The sequence below is a fragment of the Onychomys torridus genome, chromosome 7 (assembly GCF_903995425.1).
Source record: "Onychomys torridus chromosome 7, mOncTor1.1, whole genome shotgun sequence".
Lineage (NCBI taxonomy): Eukaryota > Metazoa > Chordata > Mammalia > Rodentia > Cricetidae > Onychomys > Onychomys torridus.
The window spans coordinates 14438376-14454462 of NC_050449.1; the positions used below are offsets into that span (position 1 = coordinate 14438376).

Consider the following 16087-nt stretch of genomic DNA (forward strand, 5'->3'; position numbering starts at 1 on the left):
TATGAATGATTTTCTTAGACTTGTGTTTCATTAAGGAATATGTTCAAATGAATGGCAAATAAATTCAATAATGAAATAATATACTGAGAGCAGTTCAATTGAAAATAAGATTTCCTCCAAAACCAAAGACTTTTTTTTAGAATTTAAATTATGTATTATATTGATGTGAATAATTTTCTAGTTTTAAAAACTCTGATGGCAAAATATCAACATTAGTGAATTCAGGAATCACGGTGCTTCTTTTTTGTTTTTTCTTTTTTGTTTTTTTGTTAATCTATGTTATTTTTGCTTTCTGAAGATTTACTTTATTTTAAATTATTTGTATCTGTCTTATATCTATGTGTAGGCATGTACATAGGAATATGTGTGCCAGCAGAGGGCCAAAGACGGGGGCAGATGCTCTAGAGATACAATTACATGTAATTGTGAGTCAACTGATACAGTTGCTGGAAGATGAATACCAGTCTTCTATAAAAGCATAAAGAGTTCCTAACTGTGATCTCTATCTCTTGTCTATATATATTTTGCCTTAATATTCTGTAGAGAAGCTAGTGACATTTTTTATCATCTCCTCTCTCTCAGAATATTTATAAACAAAAAGTAGTAAACACTAAATATCTGATCAACAAAGAATTTTCTAAGGCAGGCAGACAAAATCAAGAAAAATCTGGCTACCTATATATGATTACATGCCTATTCTCAAATAAAAGAAAATTTGGAGAATTTTTAAAATAATTCAGAACTGACCAAGAATACAGTGCTATTGAGGATAAAAGACATCCCTGGAACACAAAAAACAATACCATAATTAGTGTTTCTCAGATATCAAAGAAAACATGTGAATTATAAACACACTCCACATGTGATGTGATTCTATTCATCCTCTTAAAGTCTTCACTTTACAGTTTTCCCAAGTATATTGATGGACAAGAACCCATTAATAGTGGTATGACATAAAGTAGGAGATATCAGATGTCCTCACTGTAAACACTGAAGAATGAGGAAGAGAATCAGTCATCTGCCTCTCTTACTAAAGTGGTAATACCTAAAATCAGATAGTAGGGTGCTGAATATTTATCTGGATAAAGCTGTTGAATTCTCTTATATGAAAACTGTCTTTAGTCCCTGTAGTATTGGTGTTTCAATATCCACAGCTTCTCATTATTTAGACACATTAATTCCCATGTGATTATGGGGCAACATAGATCCTTAAAGAGCAACAATCATCACTGAACAAGTGTTAATTCTATTATTTGGTTGTTAGAAGTCCAATAGGATTCCTCTCATCTTGACTCACATTCATTTCATTATCTTTCTCTTCCAATATCTGGTTTTCCTCTTATTTTAAATATCCTTATCTTTTATGTATTTAAAAATACTCTATTAACAACAGTGTAAGATAGATATTTTGAGTTAGTGAAAAATGTTTATTATTCAGATAGTTGGATTTATTAACTGAAAAACAAGTAATAACATAGCAGATACATGATCATAATAAAGTGCTAAAGACTAACACTATGTAAGGTTAATGGTACATTATTACTGCCTAATCTATTTAATTGTTACTAATACAATCTGTGTGTGCATATACAAATCCTATTTTCATTGTTAGCAATATTATTGATATATGGTTTCCAAAAAAGTATTTTTTTAATCAATGTGGCAGAATGAAAGAAAATGTCCCCATAAGCTCACAGGGAGTGGCACTATTAGGAGATGTGGTTTTGTTAGACTAGGTGTGATATTGTTGGAGGAATTGTGTCTCATTCTCTTCCTGCTGTCTTCAGATCCAGATGTAGAACTCTCAGCTCCTCTCCAGCACCATGTCTGCTTACATGCTGCCATGTTCCCCAGCATGTTGATAATGGAATAAAGCTCTGAACTATAAGCCAGCCCCAGCTAAATGTTTTCCTTTATAAGAGTTGATGTGGTCATAGTGTCTCTTCACAGCAATAGAAACCCTAAGGCAATCTATATAAAATTATGTATTGTCATAAGTATATAGATATTTCTACATAGATCTGAAAATTCATTAACACAGTGATAATGTATTTCCCATAATGTGTAATGACTTTATTCTGTCAAAAATAAAACTTTTTTTCTCTAATCTTCCAATCATCATAGGACTTTTCAGGCTCATCAATTCCTTTTTTTCAATAAAAAATATTTTTATTTATTGTATGAAAATTCTCATCCTGTATATAATTTGTTTGATAACATCTATCTCCTACTACCTCCTTCCAGCTCCTGTCAAGATACTTTCAAGGTATTGTCTGTTCAACTCTAAACAAAGCAATGTTAACAAACACTCACAATGAAGGGAACATATCAGAAGAGCAGCTCAAAAATTTAAAATGTCAAGAAATAGAGAATTCTAAAAAATGCTATCTTATGATTATGCCTTGTTGTTCCAATCATGAATTCATGACATTTGTTACTTCATGTATCACTACTGTATAAATAATGATAGAAAATTAGGAGGAGAAATGGTAGCAAGGGCTATATATCATTATATTATAAATACGAATTAAAATTTCAAAAGTGAAAAAAAATAGGGCTACTGAGAAGTTATGCTTAGCTTCTCTAGAGGCAAAAAGATTGGGAATGCTGATTTAAGGTTGATGTAGTTAAAACTCATCTCATGATTTTTAGAAAGGTGAGCTAGCATCAATAAATAAGAAATAAATATTTGTGAGCCAGGCGTGGTGACACATGCCTTTAATCCCAGCACTTGAGGTGGAGATGCAATTAGATTTCTCTGAGTTCAAGGCCAGCCTGGTCTAGAAAGGGAGTTCCAGGACATCCAGATTGTCACACAGAGAAACCCTGTATTGACAAAAACAAATAAGCAAAAACAAACAAATAAATATTTTAGAGGATAATGGTAAAGAGGAATTCTTATTTACTTCTAGTGGTAGTAAGAGATAGTATAGTAATTATGGACACCAAAATGGAGGATTCTCAAAAAACTAAAAACAGAACTATATGAGTCAATAATACATAATTCATCATGTACTCAAGTTTCTTGATATACTACCAGAAAGATAATAACATATTCATGCTGATTACTTCTCCATTTACCATAGTAAGGAAAGAGGAAGGGCATAAATGTCCATCAACAGACCAATGGATAATATATATGTAACTGGACTTCTCTCAGCAGCAAAGTAATAGGAAATTTTGCCAGGAAAATATGCAGATAAAGAAAATACAGTATTAAGTGAGATGATCTAACACCACATGTTCTTCAACATATGCAGATCACACACACACACACACACACACACACATATGTATCAACATATCTGTGACTATGTGAATAAGCCTAAACAATGTGGAAAGGAGACCAAGAGAGAGTAAAGGTGATAGAGAAAATTAGAGGTGGATGAGATGACACATAGAGGCAAATAAAGAAAAAAGGAGACTGGGAGAAGACTGTTACCAAAAAAAAAAAAAAAGAAATAAGTTGTTGTAATAATTTGTAGGTTATGAGGACAAGGCAGACTATTGAAACACAATTTATTAAAAAAAAACCCTATGGTGTCAAAGCTCATTATACATAGACAAAAAGCATCTCTATTAATAATAGCCAGAAATTAGAAACAAAACTACGTGTCTATCCACAGATAAATGGATTAAAAAATGTGGTACAAATACATAAATTATTATTCAGCTGTTATAAAATGGCATCATGAAATTTGCAAGCAAATGGAAGGAACTATAAAAATCATCTTGGGTGAGGTAACTCAGACACAGAAAGGTGAATATGATAGGCATTCAGTTATGGGTATTAGCCATTAATAACCAAGGTACAAACCATAGATCCAGAGAGGTCATATATAGAGGAGGGGACAAGAGGAGACACCTGAATCTTTCTGGGAGAGAGAAATAAACTAGATGCTTGGGGGTAAACTAGGTTGCAGGGGAGTAGCAAGAGAGTAGTAGGTGGGGAGTGGGAGGGAAATGAGGGTAAGGGGGAGAATGGAGGAAGAGACAGCTAGAATTGAGGAGCTTTAGAGGCATTGTATGGAAACTCAGTGGAATATTACACTTCCAAAAATAAATGAAGGTAATATTAATGATTCTCTAAATAATGGTGGAGACAGAATGCCACTGGCCCTCTCTTGTCACCAAATGAAGCTTTCAGTAATGAAATTTGTTATATACAATTGAATTTTTGGCCAAAGGGATCCTATGAAAATTCCCCAGTAACCCAGGCTAATGCCAAGACTATAGGTGGTTCTCCACAGCTGACAGGAGGGCCCCATTGCTGAGGACAATATCCACAGAACTCATTGAACATGGAGAAGGTTCGATGGTGCCTACACAAAACCTTCCCTCCCACATTCTAGTGGCTTTGGTTTGGGAAAGTACACTGCAGCCTACCAAAAGAGAAACATATACACCAACACATCCACACCATTTTTTATCTATAATGGTGTCCTGCCTACAAAATTATGGTGACATGAAGCTTGTAGGAATAACCAATTAATGTCTGATTTGACTTAAGCCCTACTCCACAAAATGGGAGCCATACCCAAAACTACATGGGTGACCAAGTACCAGAGATTAGATAGTGCAAAGACCTAGAATAAACCAAATACTACTGGTCTTAAAAATTAGTGAGAAAATGACTCCTAATCATATTCTGCTATTCTCTTAGATCAGTGCCTTGTTCAACAATCATCAGAGAAGCTTCCTATTGTACTAGATGGGAACATATATGCAGACCTACAGCCAAATATTACACAGAGAGTGAGAAACCTTGGAATACAGTCTTAAATAGATAGTCTCCATCAACTCCCTCCTCTCAGAACATAAGGAAACCTGTGGAATTTTACTCACTCCACACCCTTGCTAGCATGAGCTGACAATATGTTCATTTATATTAGCCATTCTGACATGTGTAAGATGAAATCTAAAAGTAGTTTTGAAATGCATTCCACTGATGGATAAGAATGTTGAACATTTCTTTACATGTTTCTCAGTCATTTGAGTTTCTTGTATTGAGAATTCTCTGTTTAGAACTGTACCACATTTTTTATATCTAATTTCTTGAGTTCATTATATATTTTGGTTACTACTTCTTTATCAGATTTGGAGTTGATAAAAAATGTTCTATTACACAGGCTGCCACTTTGAATGGCTGTTCCCTTTGGCTTTCAAAACCTTCTCAGTTTCATGAGGTCCCATTTACTAATTGTTGAATTTAGTGCCTGCAATATCTGTGTTCCACTCAGAAAGTTGTCTCCTGTTCCAGTGAATTCAAAGCTATTTCTCATTTTCTTTTCTACCCACTTCATTGTATCTGGTTTTATATTGAGGTCTTTGATAGATTTGGATTTGAGTTTTGTGCAGAGTGATACTTTGAATCTATTTGCATTCTTCTACATGCAAACCTCCAGTTTGACCAGCAGCATTTGTTGAAGATGCTTTGTTACAGTGTTTATTTCCAGGTTCTTCATCAAAAATCACCTGTCCATACATTTATGGATTTAAGTCTGGGAATTAAGTTCAATTCCATTGATCTATTGTCTTGTTATATGCCATCAACAAGTGTTTTCATAGCTGTATCTCTGCAGTGCAAATTATAATCAGGAATAGTGAGACTTCCAGCAGTCCTTTTATTGTTATTTTAGCTTTCTGGGATTTTTGTTTTCCCATATGAAGTTGAGAATTGTCCTTTCAAGATCTGTGAAGAATTGTGTTGGCATTTTGGTGAGGATTATCTTAAATCTTGAGGATGATTTTGGTTGGGAGCCATATTTACTATGTTTATCCTATTGATTCTTAAGCAAGGGAAATCTTTCCATATTTTAATATCTTCTTCAATTTCTTCTAAGATTTAAGTTTTTTGTTTATTTGAATCTTTTGGAGACAAAGTTTCTCTGTGTAGCTCCGGTTGTCCCAGAACTCACTTTGTAGACCACACTGGCCTCGAATCCACAGTTTCTGCCTCCTGAGTGCTGGGATTAAAGGCATGTCCCACCTAACTCAGCTTCAAAGACTTCAAATTTTTAATCATACAACAGTTTCATTTGCTTGGTAAGAGTTACCCCAATATAGTTGAGAGTATTGATAAGGTATTTTTCTCAGATTTCTTTCTCAGTACACTTGTCATTTCTATATAAGAGGGCTATGGGATTTTTTTGAGTTATTCTTGTATCCAGCTACTTCACTTAAAATGTTTATAAGCTTTAGAAGTTCCCCAGTAGAATTCTTAGGACCACTTATATATAATATCACATCATCTGGAAATAAAGACACTTTGATTTCTTCCTTTACAATGTATTTTTCTTTGATCTCCTTCAGCTGTCTTATCGCTTTAGCTAAGACTTCAAATACTACAGTGGATAGGTATGGAGAGAGTGGACAACCTTGTCTTGTCCCTGATCTTAGTGGAATTGCTTTAAGTATCTCTCCATTTATTTTGATGTTGGCAATGGGCTCGCTGTAAACTTCCTTTATTATATTTAGGTATATCCCTTGTATTCCTCCTCACTCAAGGACTTTTATCATGTTGGGGTGTTGGAATTTGTCAAAGGATTTTTCTGCATCTATGAAATGTTAGTTTGTTATTTTCTTAAATTTATATATGGTGGACTACATTTATTGATTTTCATATATTGAACCATACCTGAATATCTGGGATGAAGCCTACTTGATCATGGTGAATGCTCTTTCTAATGTGTTCTTGAATTTGGTTTGCAAGTATTTTACTGAGTATTTTTTTCTCATTTTGAAAATAAATGAAGATGGGTAGCCAAACATGCTCTCAAAAGAAAAGTAACCATAATTACAGGGTATAAAACACACTCTAAACAATACAAGCAGCAGAATTTGTGGACAAAGGATTTTTGTTTCTAGGCCATGTTTGGCCAGTGCCATACTTAGAGTCTTTTTATTTTCTTAACCTGGCCTGAAGATTGGGGTGGTACCATATATACAAGTTTCAAGTTAACTTTCTACATGGTAGGAAAAGCTTCTACCTGGTCTGAAAATTGTACACTATAACAATCATGGTTCAGTAGCCTCATTCTGGAAAATCCACTTCTAGATGGGTAGGACCCATGTTTTTGTGTTAGCATGAGACTCTAGTGTCACTGCTTGGAATTGTTCCAAGCACACTGCAAACAGGACTTGCTAGCTTCTTGAGACAGTGTTGGTAATCTTGGAACCACTGCATATTTTTGTGGCAGTTCTTGTAGGACAGTTTTTCCCAGATAAATTACCTCATGAGCTTGTGGGCCTAGGCTGGGAGTTGACTTCTCTGGAATTATTATCTCTCTATCCATGGTAATCAGCCAGACCTCCCAGTTTTCATCAGTTCCTTCATTGGTTGTTCTTTTTCTTTCTTCTTGCTTATATGTGGGGGCTCTGAAAATGCTGGGAGTATAAAACATAAATTATAGGACAATATCAGGGGATTCAGGGCCATGTTTTCAAGAGGACAGCCTGTTTGGCTCATTTGCCAGTTGGTTTGTCCAATTCACTCAACCTTGGCTCTTTGTGTGATCCTGGCAGTGTACCAGCTGAGGACAGAGACATCATCTAGAAGCTGAAGGATTTTGTCTGTTTTTTATTTCTTTTGTTTTTGTTTTTGTTTTTTCAAGACAGGGTTTCTCTGTGTAGCTTTGCACCTTTCCTGGAACTCACCTTGGTTGCCCAGGCTGGCCTTGAACTCACAGAGATCTGCCTGGCTCTGCCTCCTGAGTGCTGGGATTAAAGGCGTGCACCACCAACACCCGGCCTGTTTTTAATTTCTTTGACCTCTGAAGTAAGCAGTCCCTTTTCTTAGTATATTGCTGTTTTGTGTCTCCTTTTTAAATGGACTATTTCCTCTGCTTTTGGCTTTGGCGCCATATCTGTAAATAGTTCTATATCTGAATTGGTGAGTGGCTTGTTCTTTAAGTGAGGGAAAAATCTCTTTTATATTTTCTCCACAATCATGGCTGGACTTTTCTTCCTCTTCAGAAAAGTAAGTGGCCTGATAGTATAGCTGACATATACAATGTAATAAGAGCCTAGCATTTGAGTCTGGACACATTGGAACAGGCCTGCCACTGGAATGCAGCCACTGGAGTCTGGCTGCCCTGGCCCTGTTAGCCAAGGTTTGCTAACACTGAATCATGGTGGATGACACTGGAAGCTATTAGAGGAATGTGACCAGGTGGTCTTGTGGCCGATTAGGTACTCTTGAAGTTGGCAATTGGAGCAGTTAGGGAGGAAGAGTAAATGCCACTAGAGGGGTGTAATCAGGTTGTAGCCAGTAGAGAAGCAGCATTGTGATCAAGGTAATGGGAGGAAGGTAATGGGAGAGATTGCTTGATGTCTTCAGACTTAAGAGTCTTTGCAGACCTCATGATGAGAAGACCTACCTACCAGCAATGAAGGATCTTTGAGTCTTATATCTTTCTGTAATGAATTCCTTATCTATACTTCTATAAGTAACCATAATAAACTCATTGGTCATTAACAACTTAATGTAACTTTGATGTAATTGATATTTGGTCTTTCTTTAGGTACCTATTTGAGCTGAAGAGATGTTTCTATGCCTCTTCCCAGGAAAAGTTAAACACAACACAACACATTGTCTTAAGTAGTTTGTAGTCCAAAGTCAATCTTTCTATGGTGTTAATCAACTTAATGGCTTTACCATAGTCCATGTGGAATCATCATTGTGGGATCCTGTCATCTTTTTGACGATTTCAAAGTCACTGTTAGGCATGGTCATGGTTCCCTGTAGATTTTTTTTTTTTTTTGGTGCCTCCTCTGTAGTTTGGAACAATCACAGTCTCATGTCTGTCTGTCTTTCGGAACCATAAGTATTCTTCCCTAGAAGAGAAAATCTTCACAGCAATTTCTCCCCCACCATTTGTCTTGCCAAGGTTTTCCAAACTGACCTTTGCTGATGCTTTCTTGTAGCAATTCTTCTCTGAACAAGCAGCAGTAAACCCTTTGTCCCAGGTAGCAGCATCACTGCAGTCACCAACACGATGAGAAGCAGCCTGCAACTCAGAGCAGCAGTCACTGCCTCCATACTTCCACCGCTGTTTGTGGCTCGGCCCCGGCCTAAGCTTCTCCTTAGCAAGCCTCCTAGGCTGGCCTTAAACTCAGGATCCTCCTGCCTCTGCCTTCTTCAGTAAATCCAACCAGGGTGCCACCACAACTGGCTCAGGGTAGCTCGGATCTGAGCAAGGGACCGCAAGGCCACAGGCAAGCAGCTTTTTCATGAATTCATACCACAAACATTGGGCGTCAGATGTAGCATGAATCTTAAAGAGTCTTATTAATAAAATCAAACCTGAGGCCAGTTATTGGGGTGAACACTGGAAGATCAGAGAAGCAGGATAAGCCACAGCTACCTCACCTCACCAGTTCCTCAGCTGGTCTTGTTTCCTTAGACAGGATGCCTCTGAGTCCTCATCCAGAATATATCTCAGCTGAACTGTGGTGCTCCAAAGCCTAAAAGCTTAACCAGCCAAATCTTAACCAGCCGAATGCTTCTAGTTTCTGGTCTTCATGCCTTATATAATCTTTCTCTTTATGCCGTCACTCCCTGGGATTAAAGGCTGGGTTTCTGGGATTAAAGGCATGGGTCTCCATGCTTAGCTGTTTCTAAAGTGGCCTTGAACTCAGAGATCCAGAGGTATTTTTGTCTCTGAAATGCTAGGATTAAAGGCGTGTGCTACCACTGCCTATCTTAATGTTTAATATTGTGGCTGTCCCGTTCTCTGACCCCAGATAAATTTATTTTGGGGAGCACACAATATTTTAGGGAACACAATACCACAACCATTTACATTTAAGGTGGGTATATTACTCAGAGAAGCCTCTCTGAAAACAACTTCACAGGTACAATGAGAGGTCTATATCTTATGTAATTCTAAATTATCTTATGAAGTAGGCAGTCAAGATTTTCTCTTACAACAATACCTTTTAGATTCCCATGAATTCTTATTTTGTTTACAGAGGCAAATATACACTTACTTAATTATTAATCAATAAAATTAGTAAAGTACTTATAATAAAAATGTGTACAATTTATGTGTATACCTATGTGTTAACTATGGAATATGAATATTCTTTTCATTCCTATCCATTACCACTTTTTGTATCTCCTCCCCTAAGAGTAGGCACCCTATCCAAGTTCCTATACACATAGATGGTCCATGTGCAGAATATACTGAGTCAACAAAGAACATGCTCAGGCCATCTCCTACTGAATATTCAATCTGAGAGTAGTAATATCTGTCTGGCCTTCCATACCTAATTCTGCTTCACAATGGTGACAGACCCAAACAAACCCACACTGAAAATCCCTGTAAACAGATTGTGTTCAATCCAAGCTTGCCCTGTTGGTGTTGGAAAAGACTGAAAAGGCCAGTGTTCTGCATTTAGCTTCTTTGCAGCATCAACCTGATATGTATCCAAGAACTTCTCCAGGGAATAATGCCTGCTACTGAACACCACACAGAGGGACTATATAAGTAGGTGACACTGTGAATTCTTTTCTCCAATATGTGTGGAATACTAGAAACAGAATTTGCTTAATGTCAGGTTTGAAAAGGGAGAATAACCAAAGGCATATTTTAAAAACAAAGAAACAGGCAATAACACCTTCTCACTCAGGATGCAGTGAGAAATGCAATAAGAACAAAAATTGAAAATGTGCTTGACTATTTTAGAAGAAAAGCAATATATTTCAAAATTTTCTCCAGAAAAATACAGATATTGTCAAGGCAAATGTTCTATGGTTATATATCACCTGGAGAAACACTGACATTGATTTGTATGCAGTTGATGGGAGATTTAATGTCTACTTTGTATAACATTATAAGAAGATGACAGCTAGCAACAATTAATTTTAAATGCTTGACATTTTAGAGCAAAGTAAGTAATAAGTGTTAAATATTGAAGTGTCAAGTTTATCTCAATTTATCATCATATGTTTATAATTTTGAAATATCAAATTATCTCATTTATTCTACTTCATTTCTACCTATCAATACATTTATATTTCTATATTTATCTATGATACACACTACTAAAACTATACACCCTAAATAAGAATTTATTTTATGACATAAAAAAGCAAATTGTTTTCATATAGTCAAAGTAATTATTCAAATGTGATATATTTAGAGTTCTAACAAAAGAAAGCAGAAAGAAAACAGAGAACATAGGTTTAGATAGTATGCCACCTGGACATTTTAGAAAATTGCAATAATATAAAGATAAAACTTTATTCTTCTTAGGAATACACATATCTTGGCTTATCCCAGAAAACAAAGTCCATAGCAATTGACACATCAGAGAAGACACATTGCTGTACTAATGTGCTTCCTCAAGGCTACCTTCATGTCTCTATTCCTCAAGCTATATATAAAGGGATTCAACATTTGAGGGACCAATGTGCACATCACATAAGCCAGTGCAGTATTTGTGACTGAACTGGTTAATGAAGAGCTGATATAAACACCCAGTGCTGTACCATAGAACAAGGAAACCACTGCCATGTGAGCACCACAGGTGGAGAAGGCTTTATACCTTCCTTTCATGGAGGATATTCTCAAAACAGAAGAAACAATTTCAATATAAGAGAAAATTATTCCGGAGACTGGAATGCCATTAAGTATGATTGTTGCAAGATATATCAGAACATAATTGATTAGGGTGTCAGAACAGGCTAGCTTGATGACTTGGGCTAGTTCACAGAAAAATAGAGGGATATCTAGGTCTGTGCAAAAGGACAACCGTAACACCATCAGACCAAGCAGTCCAGTGTTCACAAGGCTAATGATCAGAGAAAGTAGAACCAGCAGGCCACAGGTTTGGGAATCCATGATTGTTGTGCAGGTCAAGAGATGACATATAGCTACATAGCGGTCATATGACATTGCTGAAAGAAGATAACTTTCCAAACTACAAAACAGCAAGATAAAACAGATTTGAGTGAGACAGCCTGTGCATGTGATGCTCTGATCCTGTGTCTGAATGTTCACCATCATCTTTGGAATGATAGTTGTGCTTAAGCAGATGTCATTAAAGGACAGATTGGAGAGGAAAATACACATGGGTGTTTGGAGATGGGAATCAGAGCTGACAGTCAGGATGATAAGCACATTTCCTAAGATGGTAATCAGGTACATGGAAGTAAACAGGCTGAAGACGAGGGGTTGCAGTGCGAGATCATCTGTTATTCCCATAAGAAAGAATTCTGAAACACCTGTTTGGTTTTTAGATTCCATTTTGAAGGTGAATCTGCTGGAAATATGGGAAGAAATAAAAAGCAGCACATATGAGCATGTTAGAAACACAGGTCCATTCTCCAAATGTATTCCTTATAAACTATTAATATTAGGGTTTTAAGTCTGTGATTTAAAACATCTTCCAGATGGTTATATATATATATATATATATATATATATATATATATATAAATAATTTTGAGAAAATTGACATTCATAGAAAAACTCTTTTCATGGAAAATTTAAAGACTGATGAATTTTGCAATATTTTCTTTTGCTAGTCTCTCCTTGTATCATGCCCTAATATTTCTTTTCACATTCTTTCTTAATTTTTATAAACTAACTCAATTTGGTGCATTGCTCTAAGCACTAGGATTAAACAACATACAATACATATAACTTTTGCATTACAAATACCCAATGGTGTCTACTATCAAAAAACGAAGAGTACAAAGTGATGTAATTTTTCTCCTAAATTGGGTAACTTCTCAGACATAACAATGATATGTCAAATTATTCTTTCACGTGTTCACTTCATTTACCGTATAATGCATTTAGAAGATCTAAGATTTCCTTGTTATTATGAAGCAAACAGACATTGATTGAAAGAGCCTGGGTCAGGCAGAGTTCCAGGAGTCCAATCGACAAGAGAGATGAGAGATTATGTGAGCAAGAGATCGAGACCATGATTGGAAAAAGTACAGAGACAACTAGCCAAACTATTGGAAACACATGAACTCCACAGGACCAATAGCTGAGAAGCCCCATAGAACTGGACTAGGCCCTCAGGATAAGTGAGACAGTTGTTTAGCTTGAACTGTTTAGGAGGGTCCCAAGTCAGTGAGACCAGGACCTGTCCTTAGAGCATGAGCCACCTTTTTGGAACCTAGTGCCTATGCTGAGACACTTTGCTCAGCCTTAGTGCAGGGAGGAGGGGATTGGACCTGCCTCACTGAATATACCAGGCTCTACTGACTCCCCAGGGGAGACCTAGCCTTGGAGGAGGTGGGAATGGGGTTGAGTTGTGAAGGAAGGCTGGGGGATGGAAGAAGGAAGGACAGGGGAATCTGTGGCTGATATTAATGAAATGATCATGTGTTGTTTTTCATTTTCTTTTATGTTGTTTATATGATGTATTACATTGACAGATTTTTGTATATTGAACCTTTCTTGCATCTCTGGGATGAAGCCTTACTTTATCATGGTGGACAACTTCTTTCATATATTCTTGGATTTCTTTTTCATTTTTTTTTTTTTAGTTTATAAAGAAATCTTGGTAGTTTCATTAAAAGAAAATATTTGATCATAAAAATGTTAAAACATCACTAAGTAATATAAAAATTTACCAAATAGTCACAGAAAAAAAATCTATGTGCATAATATAACATGATGGTACTATCCACCAACTTATATGATACAGAGGTCTTTCATACTGAATGCATTGATAAAGTCTCTTGTTTTGATAGGTACACAATTGACTATTACTTTTGCACAAATTAAAAACAAATTGCTCACACTCATCTCAGCTTAACAAAAATCTTAATGATTTTATTCTCAAGAAAAACTTAAAAGTCAATCACAAGGGCTATGTAAAAAATTGTTCTATGCTTGTAAAACTGAAAATTTAGATGAGAGTGATTCAGAGACCAACACTAAGACTTTGTATTATGAAAAGACTATGAAGTTCCATGACAGGGGGTTTTCTGCATGCTAATGTAAATGTTTTATTATGTGACTATTGTACAGGTTATTCTAGTATATTTATATGATAAAACCTCAGGGACATTTACATCTATGAAATCTTTATAACTTACCTCCTCCTAAAATAAACTTGTAAAATCTCCCAAAATCCTTATAATAAATATAAATGTGTTGATAATACCATACCAAGGTGAATTGTCAGACATTTGCAGTATCCCTTTTGATACAAGATGTTTTCTATTGTTGAACACGAACAGTTTCTGCTCTTTTTAAAAACATTGAGCTGAGTAGTCAAACTACTATATTTTGTTCTCCAATTTCAATGCCAACATTTTATTAAGTATTTTTGCATCAATGTTCATGAGAGAGATTGGTCCGTTGTGGTGGTATTGTGTTCCCCAAGATATTGTGCACCCTAATAGATTTATCTGGGGTCAGAGAACAGACAGCCACTAGATACAGAGCCAAAAATGGTGGCTAGAAAATAGGTAAGAGCAAGCCATAGCAGCAACTGGGTGGTGGTGGTGCAGACCTTTAATCCGAGCACTTGGAAGGCAGAGCTAGGTGGATCTTTGTGTGTTCAAGGATACAACAAGCATAGAGACTCTGGTCTTTAATCCCAGAAAGCAAGCCTTTAATCCCAGGGAGTGACCGCAGAAAGAGAAAGATATATAAGATGTGAAGACCAGAAACTAGAAGCATTTCGCTGATCAAGCATTTGGCTGGTTAAGCTTTTAGGCTTTGAGCAGCACAGCTCAGCTGAGATTCATTTGGATGAGGACTCAGAAGCTTACAGTCTGAGGAAACAAGACCAGCTGAGGAACTGGTGAGGTGAGGAAGCTGTGGCTTGTTCTGTGTCTCTGATCTTCCAGCATTTACCCCAATAACTGGCCTCAGGTTTGATTTTATTAATAAGACCATTTAAGATTCCTGCTACAGTCTGTACTTCTCTTTGTTGCATCTTTGTGTGATTTGGGAATCAGAGTAACTGTAGCCTCATAAAAAGCATTTGGTTATGTTCCTTCCATTTCTATTATGTGGAACAATTTGAAGAGTATTGGTATTAGCTCCTCTGTGAAAATTTAATAGTATTTTTCATTGAAACCATCTGGTCCTGGGCTTTTTTTTTTTTTTTTTTTTTTTTGTTAGAAGACTTTTAATGACTGTTTCTATTTCCTTAGGGGTTATTGATCTATTTAAATTGTTTATTTTGTCTTGACTTATCTTTGGTATGTGGTACCTACCCAGAAAATTGTTCATTCCTTTTAGATTTCTCAATTTTATGGAGTACAGTATCACCTGAAGATTCTCTGGGTTTCCTCATTGTCTATTGTTATGTCCCCTTTTCATTTCTGGTTTTGTTAATTGGATGCCTTCTCTCTGCCTTTTGTTTAGTTTGGATAAGGGCTTGTCTATTTTGTTGATTTTCTCAAAGAACCAACTCTTTGTTTCATTTATTCTTTGTATTGTTCTATTTATTCTTATTTTATTAAATTCAGCTATCAATTTGATTATTTCCTAGCATCTGTTCCTCCTGGATGACTTTACTTCTTCTTGTTCTAGAACATTCAGGTGTGCTGTTAAGTCACTAGTATGAGATTTCTTCATCTTCTTTATGTTGGGCATTTTGAGCTATGAATTTTACTCTTAGCACTGCTTTCATAGTGTTCCATTAATTTGGGTATATAGTACATTCATTTTCCTTGTTCTCTATGAAGTCTTTAATTCCTTTCTTTATTTCTTCCTTGACCCATTGGTGATTCAGTTGAGCACTATTCAGTTTCCATGAGGTTGTAGGATTTCTGTAATTTTTATTGTTGTTGAAATCTAACTTTAAGTCATGGTGGTCCGATAGAATACAGGAAGTTATTCCAATTGTTTTGTATCTGTTGAGATTTGCTTTGTGACCAAGTATGTGGTCAATTTTAGAGAAGGTTCTATGGAGTGCTGAGAAAAACATTCCAGGGTAGAATGTTCTGCAGATATCTATTAAGTCCATTTGAGTCACAACATCTGTTAGGTTTCTTATTTCTCTGTTAAATTTTGATCTGGCAGATCTGTCTAATGGTGAGAGTGGAGTGTTGAAGTCGCCCATTATTAACATGTGGAGTTTTATTTGTGATTTAAGCTTTAGT

At 36.1% G+C, this 16087-nt stretch overlaps 1 protein-coding gene across 1 annotated transcript; it reads right to left on the reverse strand.

Annotated features, from left to right (window-relative positions):
- Positions 1–11312: 11312 nt before the first annotated feature.
- Positions 11313–12260, reverse strand: LOC118587732 (olfactory receptor 7G2-like). The gene has a single exon (XM_036193771.1). It carries the CDS (start codon positions 12249–12251, stop codon positions 11313–11315), a length of 939 nt encoding a protein of 312 aa, XP_036049664.1. The 5' UTR covers positions 12252–12260.
- Positions 12261–16087: the final 3827 nt, after the last annotated feature.